A 13,146-nucleotide genomic window follows, 5' to 3' on the forward strand; every position below is an offset into this window, starting at 1 on the left:
TTTGTCTATGTCTTTTTTTTGTCTGACTCCAGATGCACGAGGGATGCCCAGTTTCAAGGCATCCAGTTCCTATACCCGACTGATGTCCGTTATGGATCCGCACCGCGTGTGCCTCTTTTGCCTTGAGCGCGACCACGATCCGAAGTCGTGCTCCGACTGCTGGTCGATGGTGTTGAAGGCTTTGCGGGAGCGGTCCTGAAAGCTGCTTGAGCGCTGGTGGTCGGCTCCCCGCCGTTCGAGGTCGCGAGGGAGGTCGAGGGACCGGTCGCGGAGCCATCACCACTCGTCCAAGTCATCGAAGTCTTCGCACTCAGGGTCTGGTAAGTCGAAGTACAAAAAGAAGTCAGAGAAGCATCGTCGCTCTTCAACTTCTCCCCGTCAGTCGGCTGACGTGACAAGGGATGCTGACGTGCCCCTCCCGCGGCTCCACGCATGGAGCCCAAAGAGTCGACTCTGGGCTTCCCTCCCTTCCTGGGACTTGGAACTACTCCTACCCAACTTCGTACATTTTCGAGGTGATGCATGGTATCTTTGGGCAGCCGGGACCCACTGGCGCGCCTTCAGGCCCCGCAGACTCGATTGGGGGAGCCTAGGCCTTCTCAGCAGTCAGCTCCGGCCACAGCGCTGTAGGCCCCCCTTTGGATCCAGGCCTGGATCCGGAACGGCACCAGTTGACCTTATTACACCTCCACCGGCACCGCAACCAACACCAGTCGTGTCCCCGGCTGGCATCGGCCCCGGCCACCACCCCGATGTGGACCCGGAGTCGGACCGTTGTCCCCCAACGCCGGATTCGGTGCTGAATGGGGCTTTTATGTCCCTGTTCACTCCTGGGGTCCCTTTTCAACCTGAGGACGAGGAGGAGGACTGGGAGGGGTCAGGTGACCCTTTAATTGATCAGCTGGAATCTGAGCAGTACTGGAGAGAAGAAATGGGGGATGCTAGTGGTCTTGACTCCTCCCCTGACCTTGGATGTTGTCTCCTCCTACCGTGGCTACAGAGGAGGGAGCGTCGTATGCAATGGTGTTGCATAGGGCCGGCGAGACTCTCAACCTCGAGCTTCCTACGGTGGCGTTCAGGACTAACCCCTCCTGACTGGTGCTTCAACCGGCTGCGAGTTCTTTGGAGCCCTTGCTGCCGCTTAATGAGGCCTTCTGGGGAACATGGTCCAGGCCCGTGGACAGGATGATTGCCCGACGCCACCGCCTGGCTCCTGGTGACCCCACTTTCCTTACCGAACCCCCCCCCCATCCCCCGGAGAGCTTGGTGGTCCAAGCCTCCACTTCCAAAGGCGCATACCCTACCGCTCCACCGGAAAAGGAATCCAAGCAGCTGGACCACCTTGGAAAGAAAATGTTCTCTTCCGCCAGCTTGGGACTGCGGTCGGTAAACACTGCATGTCTATTGGGCCGTAATTCCCACTCTGTGTGGGATACGATTGAGTAGGTGCTGCCTCAGTGTCCGTAGGAGGCCCAGACAGTGTTCTCCCAGGCTGTTGCCGCTGGGAGGGATGCAGCAAAGTTTGCGATACATTATGGGCTGGGCACCGCCAACTCTCCGGGCAGAGCCATTTCAACGTCATTAGTGCTTCGTTGCTACGCCAGGATGAGGTCGACTGTTTTTTTAGGGGATGTCCAGAACACCTGGATGGACATGCCCTTTGATGGCCGTCACCTTTTTGGTGACTAAGCAGACAACGCTCTAGAGCATTTCAATGACTCACAGGCCATGGCCAAGTCCTTGGGCCTCTCCATCCGCCCTTAGCAGACTGCTTTTCGCCCCTTTCGTGGCTACGGAACGGGTGCCCAGCTACGTCCTGCCAAGAGCCACAGGCCGCAGCAGGTTACCCAGCCTTCGCACGGCCGGGGACGTGGAAACAACCATCATTGTTCCCTGGGCCAGCGGGCGGGCCAGTCCACCAACCCCCCCTCTGCAACAGCCTACAAACCCTCCAAGTCCGATCTTTCAGGCCCATCAAACGCCAGTGGGCGGCAGGACTGGCCATCACCTCCTGATTGGCGCATCATCATGTTGGACAGGTTGGTTTTGCAAATAGTCAGAAGGGGCTACTCCCTCCCCTTCGAGACTATCCCTCCAGCCATCCCACCAAGATTCCACCGCATGTCGGAGGATCAGCTGGCCCTTCTCCAGCAGGAAGTTACAGCTCTCTTGGCCAAGGGAGCCATCGAGCATGTGCCTGTCCCAGAAGTAGGTTTTGGTTGTTACTCCCACTACTTTCTGGTCCCCAAGAAGGAAAAGGGCCTGCGTCCTATCTTGGATCTATGGGACGTCAATCGCTTCCTCTGGAAGGAGAAGTTCAAGATGTTGACGCTTGCTCAGGTCTCGTCTGCCCTCGACCCGGAAGACTGGATGGTAGCGTTGGACTTGCAGGATGCTTATTTTCACATCCCCGTCCTGCCGACCCACCGGCGTTACCTACGGTTCACGGTAGGCCGCGAGCATTTTCAGTTCAACGTACTCCCCTTTGGCCTTACCAGCGCCCCTCGGTGTTCACGAAAGTGATAGCTGTGGTCGCAGCTCATCTGCGGAGATCAGGGGTTTCAGTCTTCCCCTATCTCGTCGACTGGCTGTTAAAGGCGGGCTCGCCCCAGGCAGCCGTCTCCCACCTTCAGACTACAGTCAACCTCCTGCATTCGCTGGGGTTCTCCATCAATGTACCGAAGTCACACCTAATTCCCTCTCAGAAACTCCTCTTCATCTGAGCGGTTCTGGACACAATGCGGTTTCAGATCTATCCTCCCGAAAAGCAAGTTCGGGATATTCGGGCTATGATTCTGATCTTTCAGCCTCTATCCCAGCTTTAAGTCCGAATGACCCTGAGGCTGCTGGGCCTCATGGCCTCCTGCATCCTGCTGGTCGATCATGGCAGGTGGCATTTGTGGGCTCTGCAGTGGGACCTGAAGTTCCAGTGGGCGCAGCATCAGGGGAATCTGTCTGATTGCGTCCAGATCTCAGAGGGCACTGCACGTCAATTGCAGTGGTAGATCACGAACCAGGATTGGGTCAACAACAGATCCCTCTCCCTTCCCCAACCAGACCACACAGTAGTGACCGATGCGTCCCTTCTGGGATGGGGCAGCCACAAGGGAGAGGCAGAGATCAGAGGCCTCTGGTCTCCGGCGGAGTCCGGGCTCCACATCAACCTTCTGGAGCTCCGAGCGATTTGTCTTGCACTGAAAGCATTCCTTTCTTCTGTCCGGGGGAAGAGTAGTGCGGGTGTTCACGCACATCACTGCCATGTGGTACTGCAACAAACAGGGCAGGGGGGTTGTGGACCCTATGTCAGAAGGCCCTCTGCCTCTGGACCGAGTTGGAACATCAGAGCATATCCCTGGTGGTTCAACACCTGGCAGGTTCCCTGAACGCCAGGGCGTACCAACTCAGCCGCAGGTGCATGATAGATCACGAATGGTGTCTTCACTCGGAGGTGATGCAAGGTCTCTTTCGACAATGGGGAGAGCCTTGGTTAGATCTATTCATCTCCGAAGAGAACGTGCAATGTCAGCAAATCTGCGGGTTGGAATTTCCAAGGCGGCACTCGCTCGGCGACGCTTTTCGTCACGAGTGAAGTTGCGGTCTTCTATACGTCTTTCTGCCTATACCACTTCTGCCTTGAGTGCTGAAAAAGATCATTGGGCACGAAGAGTCTGGTATCCCGAGCTGCTCAACATGGCCATCGATCCTCCGATCCAGCTACTTCTTCGGGAGGATCTTCTGTCGCAGCAACAGGGGATGGTCCTCCACCCAAATCTGCCCAGTCTCCACCTCCTTGCTTGGAGATTGAGCGGCGGCAGTTGACGTCTTTTGACCTGTCACCCGAAGTTTGTGACGTAATCTTGGCAGCCAGGCGTTCTTCCACAAAGACGGTATACGCCGGTATACGCCTGCTGGTGGAAGAAGTTTGTGGCATGGTGCACAGCAACGGCTGTGGATCCCCTTTCTGCCCCTCTTTCTGAGGTTCTCTTGTTTCTTCTCTCTTTGGCCCAGCAGGGCTCTGCTCTGGGCACTATCAGAGGCTATCTTTCGCCCATCTTTGCCTTCCTTTGGCTGCCAGATCAGCCTTCTCTATTCAAGTCCCTGGTAGTTAACCGTTTTTTGAAAGGCTTAACGCATCTCTTTCCTCCAATCCCCTTCGTGATGCCTCAGTGGGACTTGAACCTATTTAATGTGCGCTCCCTTTTAGCTGCTTTACAACTGCTCTTTAAGACTCTTGACTCTTAAAACTGCTTTCCTCATAGCCATCACTTGTGCTAGAAGGGTGAGTGAGCTCCAGGTTCTTTCCTCCAAACCTCCTTTCGTGTCTGTTCATCCGGACAAGGTGGTTCTCACGAACCGTGCATCCTTCCTTCATAAGGTGGTGACTGCCTTCCACATCGGGCAGACCATTACTTTGCCCTCCTTCTTGCCGCCTCCGCATCCTTCGAAAGAGGAAGAGCGGCTCCACCGTCTGGACCCAAAACATGCGCTTTCTTTCTGTCTGGGTTGCACAAAACAGTTCCGGGTGGATGACCAACTCTTTGTTGGCTAAGTGGGTGCCAAAAAAGGTTGGGCCGTACACAAGTGGACCATTTCCCGATGGGTCGTTTTGTGTACAAAGGCATGCTATTCTCTAGCTAAAAAGGAGCCCCCAGTGGGTCTACGTGACAATTCCACCAGGGCGATGGCAGCCACTAGTGACTTGGGAAGAGGAGTTTCTCTGAATAACATATGTCAGGCAACTACGTGGGCATCGCTGCACACGTTTACCAAACACTACTGCCTGGACAGTCCAGTCCGGAGAGACGGCTTCTTTGGCCTTTCTGTTCTCCAGGATTTTCTGGTGTGATCTTAGTTCGCAGAACCACCACCGGGTTGGAATTGCTGGGGTGTCGATTCGAAGGTTAGGAATCAATAACTAACGTGTTTCTTTCAGATGAACAAGTTACTTACCTTCGTCAGATGATTCCGAAAAGAACAGAGACTTGCCATCAGCCATCACTTTTAGCTTGGCAGGCAACAACAAAGAATAATGAAGTCTGACTTCTCACATGGCTTTCTTAACATTGTTGAATTATACCCTTTTAAATTGACGCTATATAGTCAAGGTGTTGTTGGCAGGGACCCTGTGCACCCTTTCTATGGCAGAGAACTTCGAGAGACCTAGTGGGGTGACCTTCATTCTCACCATGTCAGCCCCTTTAAGAGCTCTGTATTCAAGGAACTGGACTTTCTCCATGAGGTCTGATATTTGGTACGGAAGGTTATTGGTAGTGGGCAGATATAATTTCAGGCCTCTTCCATGTTTTTACCCCTGTTTGATAACTTGTGCTGGTCTTCACACAAGATGACAACTTCATCTGTCACCATGCCAGTGATGGTCTTCAGAGCTTTCTGGAAATTCGAAATTTCCCCTAGTATGTTGTCCAAATTATTTTGTTGCCCATTGTTTGGAGCAAGAAGCCCAACCTCTGAGGGAGCCGGGCTGCCCTTCCAAAGACCTGTGTTGCTAGGCCTCCCTGGGCGCTATGGTCCTAAGTTATTTTTGTTCTCCCCGTGCCAGCAGGACTTCTCACGAGGCAGACACTCACAGTAAATTAGGACCTTTTTTAACTCTTGCTATAGTGCTGTTGCTATCTAGCAGTAAATTCGACTTCACCTTATCTGCCCCTTTGGCGCTGTACCCTCACAAGCCAAACGCTGGGACTGTCTCACACCTCCTTTTTGGTGGAAGTTTGCTGCCATTCTGGTGGTCCAAGCTCCCGCACTGCAAAATGCCTCTTCCCTGGTCCCAGCCGTGAAGTCCATCCCGTTCCATCCCCACCTGTTACTGCAAATGCCTGGGATGGTAGTGCTCTGACATCAGCATGACAGACCCAGTGCACTCTGTCCCCCTTTATCAACAGCACGCTCTCTAGAATTCTTCCAGCTCTCATCACTTTTGCATGAGCCCAACTGGAAAGCTGAGGTGTCCCCTCTGGAGAATACCAACACCTGCACCTCCTATGGTCTCCTTTTTCCAGTACATCTAAGACCCTTGGGATGCTTTAGGAGAGATTTCCCCTCGCTCCACTGCTGGTTTCCCCCTGAAGTGCCTCAGCGCTTCATTGCCACAATCACTTGTGTGCCTCCACCAAGCCACCATTTTATAGCGTCTGACTCCTCGGCACGACTCGCCCTCTGCCACCTCTGTTCGGCTCCCAGATTTCCACCCTTCCACTCAGCACCTCAAATCTTCCACCTGCGGCTGGCCACACCGCTGCTGCCAATGTTTCCCGACCTGCCTCTCTCCAGGAGTGCCCCTACCCAGGCGTTGCCCATGTCCACCTGTCTCTATTTGGGAGGGGTCCTTTCTTGTCCTCAGAACCTAGCCAATTCCTTCTGCAATATCGCTGTCAAATTTCATCTCAATCAAAGACGCATGGACCCCTACATGACGTTGCTGCTCACTCCAGAACCGGGTGCCATTTGTGGGTCTCCAGATGTCCTGGATAACCAGGGGATTGAAAATTGTGACTGGTAACTCAGCACAAAACTGCTTACTCCATTAGCCGGCATCCGTGCCCCCTTTTTGGTGGAGTTCCCTGTCTGAACTTGCACCATCGTCAAGAAACCTCTTATCCGCCCACCTCATACAGATACGCGCATTCATTGATGCCGCATTGGAGGAAGTTTCTTCTCTCACCTCACCGCAAAACCCTGGAAATCTGCCCCTCCTCCCCCTCCAAACCGCACTTTCATTAACAGACTACAGGAAGTGACTCAAGACCTGGCTTTTCTACTTAAATCCCACAATACAGCGCCTGGATACCCTCACGGGTAATAAGCTGCACTATACATGAACTGTTTGATTGATTGATTGAGTGATACCAATGCAGGAAGCAATATGCCCGTTACCATGTTAAATAAATGTTTTGTTCCCGGAAAACGTCATAGAATCACAAAATTAATATTTTGAAAACCTGCTTTCATTTTCTCATACCACCTTCCTTTACACAGCTTATACTGAAGTTTAAAAATATCAGATAAACCAATTAATCTCGAGAGCAAATTTAACCAGCTGTAAAGATACCAGCTTCAGTTCAACATTTCCAAAGCACTGTATGTTTATTAACTTTCATTGTTGAATTTCTCGTGCATCATAGGATGTGTGTGTCTGTATCTTTATGACACCTCTACCACATGTTTCATACATAGGGGACCGTAGGCGGAACTAAACTATTCCGACAGTATTTATCCGTTGGTCCAAAGTGAGGGCAGCAGTACCAAGCCTACAGCCTCCTGTTCCAACCTAAAAGTACTCTAGACTCTTCCGCCATAGCATCATTTCACCAGAAATGCAAGGTTTTTAAGGCAAACCTGAGTGGTTAGGTTTTAAATTTGGGAACCACCATTTTGAGCCAGAGCAATAAGAAGCGAATGAATTGGGCAGTTTAGCCAACTATTCCACAAAATGTAAGATTTTGCAAGTTATTCATTTGTTTTATAGGCATGGCACACTACAAAATGGCAAAGACTTTTAGAGTTCTTGTTTAAAAGTGCATGCTGATGGACAGAATTAACGCTTTTAAAATTCATTAACTTCACTCATGTCTTACTAGTCCCAGTATCATCAAATATAACTAGTGTATTTGTATTGTGCACGTTCATAATAGGGGGTAACGTGGGACTTTTGGCTCGCAACAGATGTTTACTGTTGCCTATCTGGGTGGTACTCCATTTATTGATATCGGAAGGATGAAGGCTTAGTGGAGCTGATAGAGCGCGCAGGTCACCCGACTAATAATTTTACCATATGCACACTTGGGCCCATAAATTTTAATACACTATACAAAATATAATCGGGTAACCTACACACTACTACCAGCAACCCTGTTCCTTCCTATTTATTACCAATGTACCCGACTTACCAATCCTTGTCACGGGTACCTGTGATCACAATGGATCAGGGAGCTAGCTGTAAAAGATAAGCAGTCACAAAATACAATAACATTTATAATATTTGCACTCCTTATAATAACCACAGACTCCGGAAGTTTTGAAAAACCTTTATCTAGTCTTCATCAAACGTGGAAAGCAGGAAATTCACAATGAGCAAACTATCAATAACCAAGATCATGAAAATAGTGTAACTATGCAAGAACCAGATTAGGCCAACCATCTAGAACTGTAAAGGAAAGGTAAGAACAGGGAACATGCCAGTATGCAATTTAGACTTGATATGAAGTGACTAAAGGACGGGGAAAAATAAGGAACATACTAGAATGTCACAGTTTGAATACCCCGAGAAGGTGGGTAAGGCAAAAGAACTTTAATTTGTCTACAGGGAATTTGGAGGTAACATGTAGCTATAGGGAAGGTAAAAGTGGAACACGCTAATATTTCAGAGTAACCACATTAATTCAGCTAAAGGAGTGTAAAGAAAAGGAACATCTATATTTCATGTACTGTATGTCAGGATTTTCTTAAAGGATGAGGAAAAAGGGAACATGCTAGTAAACAAACTAAAATGTAGAACTTTATTATTGGTCAGCACAGGGAGGGTAAGAAAAGGACCAATTATGCACATAAGACTTTAGCAGTTTCAGAAAGCAAGAAAAGAACGTCAATGTATTTCCCTCACAGATTTATAGTTACCTAGAACGGTGTGGAGAGCAACCCTGGCCACGGGTCAGTTAAGGACAGGAGAAACCCCAAAGAAATGCAGTCGCCAGTAGGCCAGCAGGTGCAGAATGGAAACCCAGGACAGGAAAACCAGATTAGGATCATGACAGGACCACCAAGGTAAGACCAGCACCCGCAGTTCAGTTGCAACGCCTGCACTACACCCTCTCTGCAGCTATCAGTCAAAACCCCGATTGAGTTATCGAATTCCCAGCAAAGTGCTTCGCCAGCACTTAAGGTTCTCAAAACCCCGAATGGGTCTGTGAGTCGGTATGACAGAGTGCTCCGCAGCACCTCTGTTTCTCGTTCAGCTATTGAGTGCGATGGGTCAGTGACAGGTCAGCTATTCGAACAAGTCGGACAAATTCTCTAGCTACACTAGGCTAGTTATACTGTTTTCGGGTCAGTGTACCACCCCCCCAAATGTTGCAAGTGTAAGGATCCCCAATTTTGATTGGACAACAGAAAGGACAGGTTGTCACACCTCCCAGGATTTGACTTTCTCAAGCCCCTCATTTGAAGTCATGAGCAGAAAGGCAGTTCAATATGGAGTATTCCCGTCCCTCATGCCCAAGGTTTACGATACATGAAAAGTAAATAGAAACAGTTTTAAAACACAGAAAAATAAATGCACTGTATACTTATACTACTCCCATTACTTTATAATAACTATAGCATTAGGATTAATACAGAACGAGCAGCTTAGCAAAAGCAGCGATGCAAGCTTCAGGCATGTGAGAACATAAAGCAGCCATTTTAGCGCTAGTGCGCAAGTGCAAAAGGTTTCCCACCAGAACTGCGAGTACGTCACATCACATGGGTATAACCGACGCATGCGCAGAAGAAATTCCTGCGTAGCAGCAGCCATCTTAGTAGCAAGCGTATTAGGATTAGTAAACACATAAGCATGCATCACTGGGACACCCCAAATGTCAGACTAAAGGGTAAATTAGTAAGACAAACAGATTGATTTAGTTCATTAAGGTTATTCGAGGTTCATGATTACAAGCAAGTCGCTGTACGTGCGAATCCTTGCTCCATCAGAGCTGCTGGGATTTGAACCTGGGACCATACAATGGATGCTTCGTTCACCGAGGCACCATACCCAATGGGTATTGTGATTTCAGCAAGTCACCTTTTGACCTAGTGTGGTGTATTCATTCTCCTCATGGAGAGTGATTTTATTTTATTATACTAATATCTTTCATGTTGCTAGAGATGGCGGGTGGGAGGGACCCAGTGATTGCCAAGAGGGCACAGCATTCAGTATTCTGATTTTAGGGCTTGCCTTTGTAGGAACATTTAACTTCAGGACTTGCAGAGAATGTTCATAATGTTGGAGATAGTTCTCTGGGGCAAATTATCACACAGGACTGCTGGGTGGCATTAAAAAGGTTTAGCAATAGAGATCTTGTCCATTGTTATGGTTCAAGATAGTGGTATGTCTTCCCAAAAAATACTACAATTAATTGGTATTATGATGCCATTTCGGATGTAACTAGGTGAACAGTTTTGTGTTAATTGTCATAGGTTTGATAATGGGCATAGGGAGATAATTGTTAAATATTAGTAGAGAGAAATGTGGGGTCCCTAGTGTACAAAACTGTGGCAGGAAGAATAATTATTTGAGTGGCAAATTGCTCAATGATTCTAACAGGGTAGCACCTAATTATACAGGTGTTTATCAAATGTTACAATTGAGGTGTACCGCGTGTGGGTCCTTATCTGAATTATGTTTGATAATTCTACACTAATTTCTCTTTATTGTTAAAATACATTTTCAAAAATCCCTGCCCAAATAATAATAGTTTTTTTATAGGTACCTGCACAGTAGAATTATAGCCTTTCCCTGATTTTTTTTAACTTTCACTATTGACAAATTCAACCATCTCTTATATTTTGGATTACACATGCTTTTGCACACCTTTTCACACCAATTAATTACATATTTCGTATTCCTTTGTCCATGATGTCAAAATCTTAAACCGCTATGAGTGATTTCCCTACAGCTCCTTTGGTTTACCCACATATTGCCCGTTTAGAAGCATTAGCAAATTGTTTTTAGTACATTTCCATATACCAGTATTTCCATACACTTTATGTATTACCAGCTTCAGAACTGTGAACTATTGGCTAATTAGAATAATTGCAGATCTGTGGGCTATTTTGAAATTCATTTAACAGCGGTTTGTACTTTCAGGAAGAGGCCCGAAACCATTTTAATTGCCCAGTTCTTGAAGGAATGGAGCTTGAAAACCAGGGTGGTATGGGTACCGAGCTTAATCACTGGGAAAAAAGGTTATTGGAAGTAAGTATACTTTTAGTGTTATGCACCAATACGGTTAATGTCAATTTCATCTTGTAGTTGTTCATTAAAACGCAAAGTGCTTCCAATATTACTAAACCACAACTGTGTATTTTATCAGGAGAAATTATTTGCGAATCGCTAAGTAGGTTTTGAGACTCTCTATTAGGAAGGGGCGCTCCATTTCTAATAGCGACTGCAGAGCCATGTATGAATGTTTTGCAACTGCAATTGCGGTCACAAAACACTTGCAAATTATCCCTCTCTTAAAGAGGGTGGTAATGGAGTCGCAAATGGGAAGGGGTCCCCAGGGGACCCCTTCCCCTTTGAGATTGGCTCCAAAAATATTTTTTATGGGCAGGCAGTGGTCCGAGGGACCTCTGCCTGCCCTTAAAAAATTAAACAAAAGCGTTTCATTTTCTGTTTTTTTAAATGCAGCCCGTTTTCCTTTAAGGTAAACGGGCTGCATTTTTTAAAAATCTGCTTTATTTAAAAGCAGTCCCAGACATGGTGGTCTGCTGAGCCCAGCAGGCCACCATCCCTGGAAGGGCTGGTCATTCCCAGTGGGCTCGCAAATTGCGAGAGGTTCATTAATATTCATGAGCCTCGCAATTTGCAAATTCATTGGGAATCGCAAACCGTGTTAAACACACTGTTGTACATGCAAAAAAGCCCCTATTTCCTTCAATGGACTCTGTTTGTCAAGGTGTACTGTGAGAACTACTTTAAATGATGTCTGATATTTCACAGTATGCAAATGTTTATTTTTGACTGTTTGTTTTACACAGCTTTAACGTGCCACCTTGCAGCTTCAGAGAGCTAGGAGAGACTGTAGGAAAAGAGAAATGCCAAAGCATAATGGTATCCACAAAGGCACAGCAGAGGGACCCTCCTGCTGATCATAATATGAGAGAAAATGCTCTGTCCCTGGTGGGTCATCATCCATTCAGGTGTACGTCTACAGTCCATCCAGTCACCCTGCCCCACCCTTAAGCATCCAATCATTTCACATTCATGAACCATATTTAATCCATATCCAGTCATTTATATTGACTACCCATCCATTGATCGCACCAGGCACCATTTGAGACCCTTAAAACAATACTTCGGGTGAGCTCCAGACAAAACACTAGAGGTGATATCCAAAATTGGGCAAAATGGCTGACATTAATTTAACCCAATCTGGCACAAAGCTAGGAGCTTGCTTTTTAGGTCTTACCTAGCTACGCAGCGCATGCGCTTCTCGCCTTGGCGAGACCTATTGTTGTCGGTTTTGTGTCTGAAGGGAGACAGGAGATGTGCACTCCCGGACAGCAGATTGTGCACACGCACGTCGTCTTGCCGCGTCTCTTCCTCCTTGTTTCAGCTGTGACTGTGTGAAATCGGCAAGGCGCTTTGTGTCTTTTCCGGCAGCATGTCACTGTGATAAACGACCTCTTGAAGGCACCAGCTGCCTCGTGGGTCTCCTCCTCGAGCTGATACAAGCTTGCGTCCTAAAACAAATTTATCCAATGGAAATAATGCATTAACAATTGTCTGCTGCACGACGTTTAAGCAGTTTTTTCATCCCATTTAAATACCAAAACAGGTGACATCTTGGCAGGTCTCCTTGTGGTTGGTTTTATGGCTCCATTTATTGGCCTGAAGAATGTTCAAGAAAGATTCAAACATGTTTATGGTTGTTTTAAATAAAAATGATTTGTTTTAAATATTTTTGAAAAAATTATTTCTATTCAGCATCGCGTATTAAGACATGTATTGGATTGTGGTAGTTGATCAATTATTGTGGTGACTTTTTGACAAAGCCAATAGGTCTGCTTTATATATGTTGATGTGCTGACCCCTGATAAAATCAGTATGCCTGCCTTTTATATTTTGTTGTTCTGACCCTTTGACAAAGCCAGTGGGTCTGCCTTACTTAAATTGACCCCTTTTTATATTGTTACTTTTTTTTTTTAAACTCCGAAATTAACTGAAAAAACAAAGGTTAAAGTGAAGTCATACCTATGTCTGGTAATAATTTTTTACTTTACATTCAGAAAAACACATAAATTCAATGGAAAAGCACAGGTTAAAGTGATATCGTTAAAACATAACATTTTAAACTTAAAACATTCACTGATATTTACTAGTTATAGCGAACTGAAATAACTATAACTTGCTCCATCACCATGCACTGC

At 47.2% G+C, this 13,146-nt stretch overlaps 1 protein-coding gene across 1 annotated transcript in view; it reads left to right on the plus strand.

Annotated features, from left to right (window-relative positions):
* Positions 1-13,146, plus strand: part of LMLN (leishmanolysin like peptidase) — a 319,237-nt gene that overhangs the window by 189,617 nt on the left and 116,474 nt on the right. The window contains exon 10 of the mRNA XM_078682424.1: positions 10,862-10,969. Within this exon, the coding sequence (XP_078538550.1) occupies positions 10,862-10,969 (108 nt within the window). The remainder of the gene's footprint in view (positions 1-10,861; positions 10,970-13,146) is intronic.

Source organism: Lissotriton helveticus, chromosome 3_1 (assembly GCF_964261635.1).
Source record: "Lissotriton helveticus chromosome 3_1, aLisHel1.1, whole genome shotgun sequence".
NCBI lineage: Eukaryota > Metazoa > Chordata > Amphibia > Caudata > Salamandridae > Lissotriton > Lissotriton helveticus.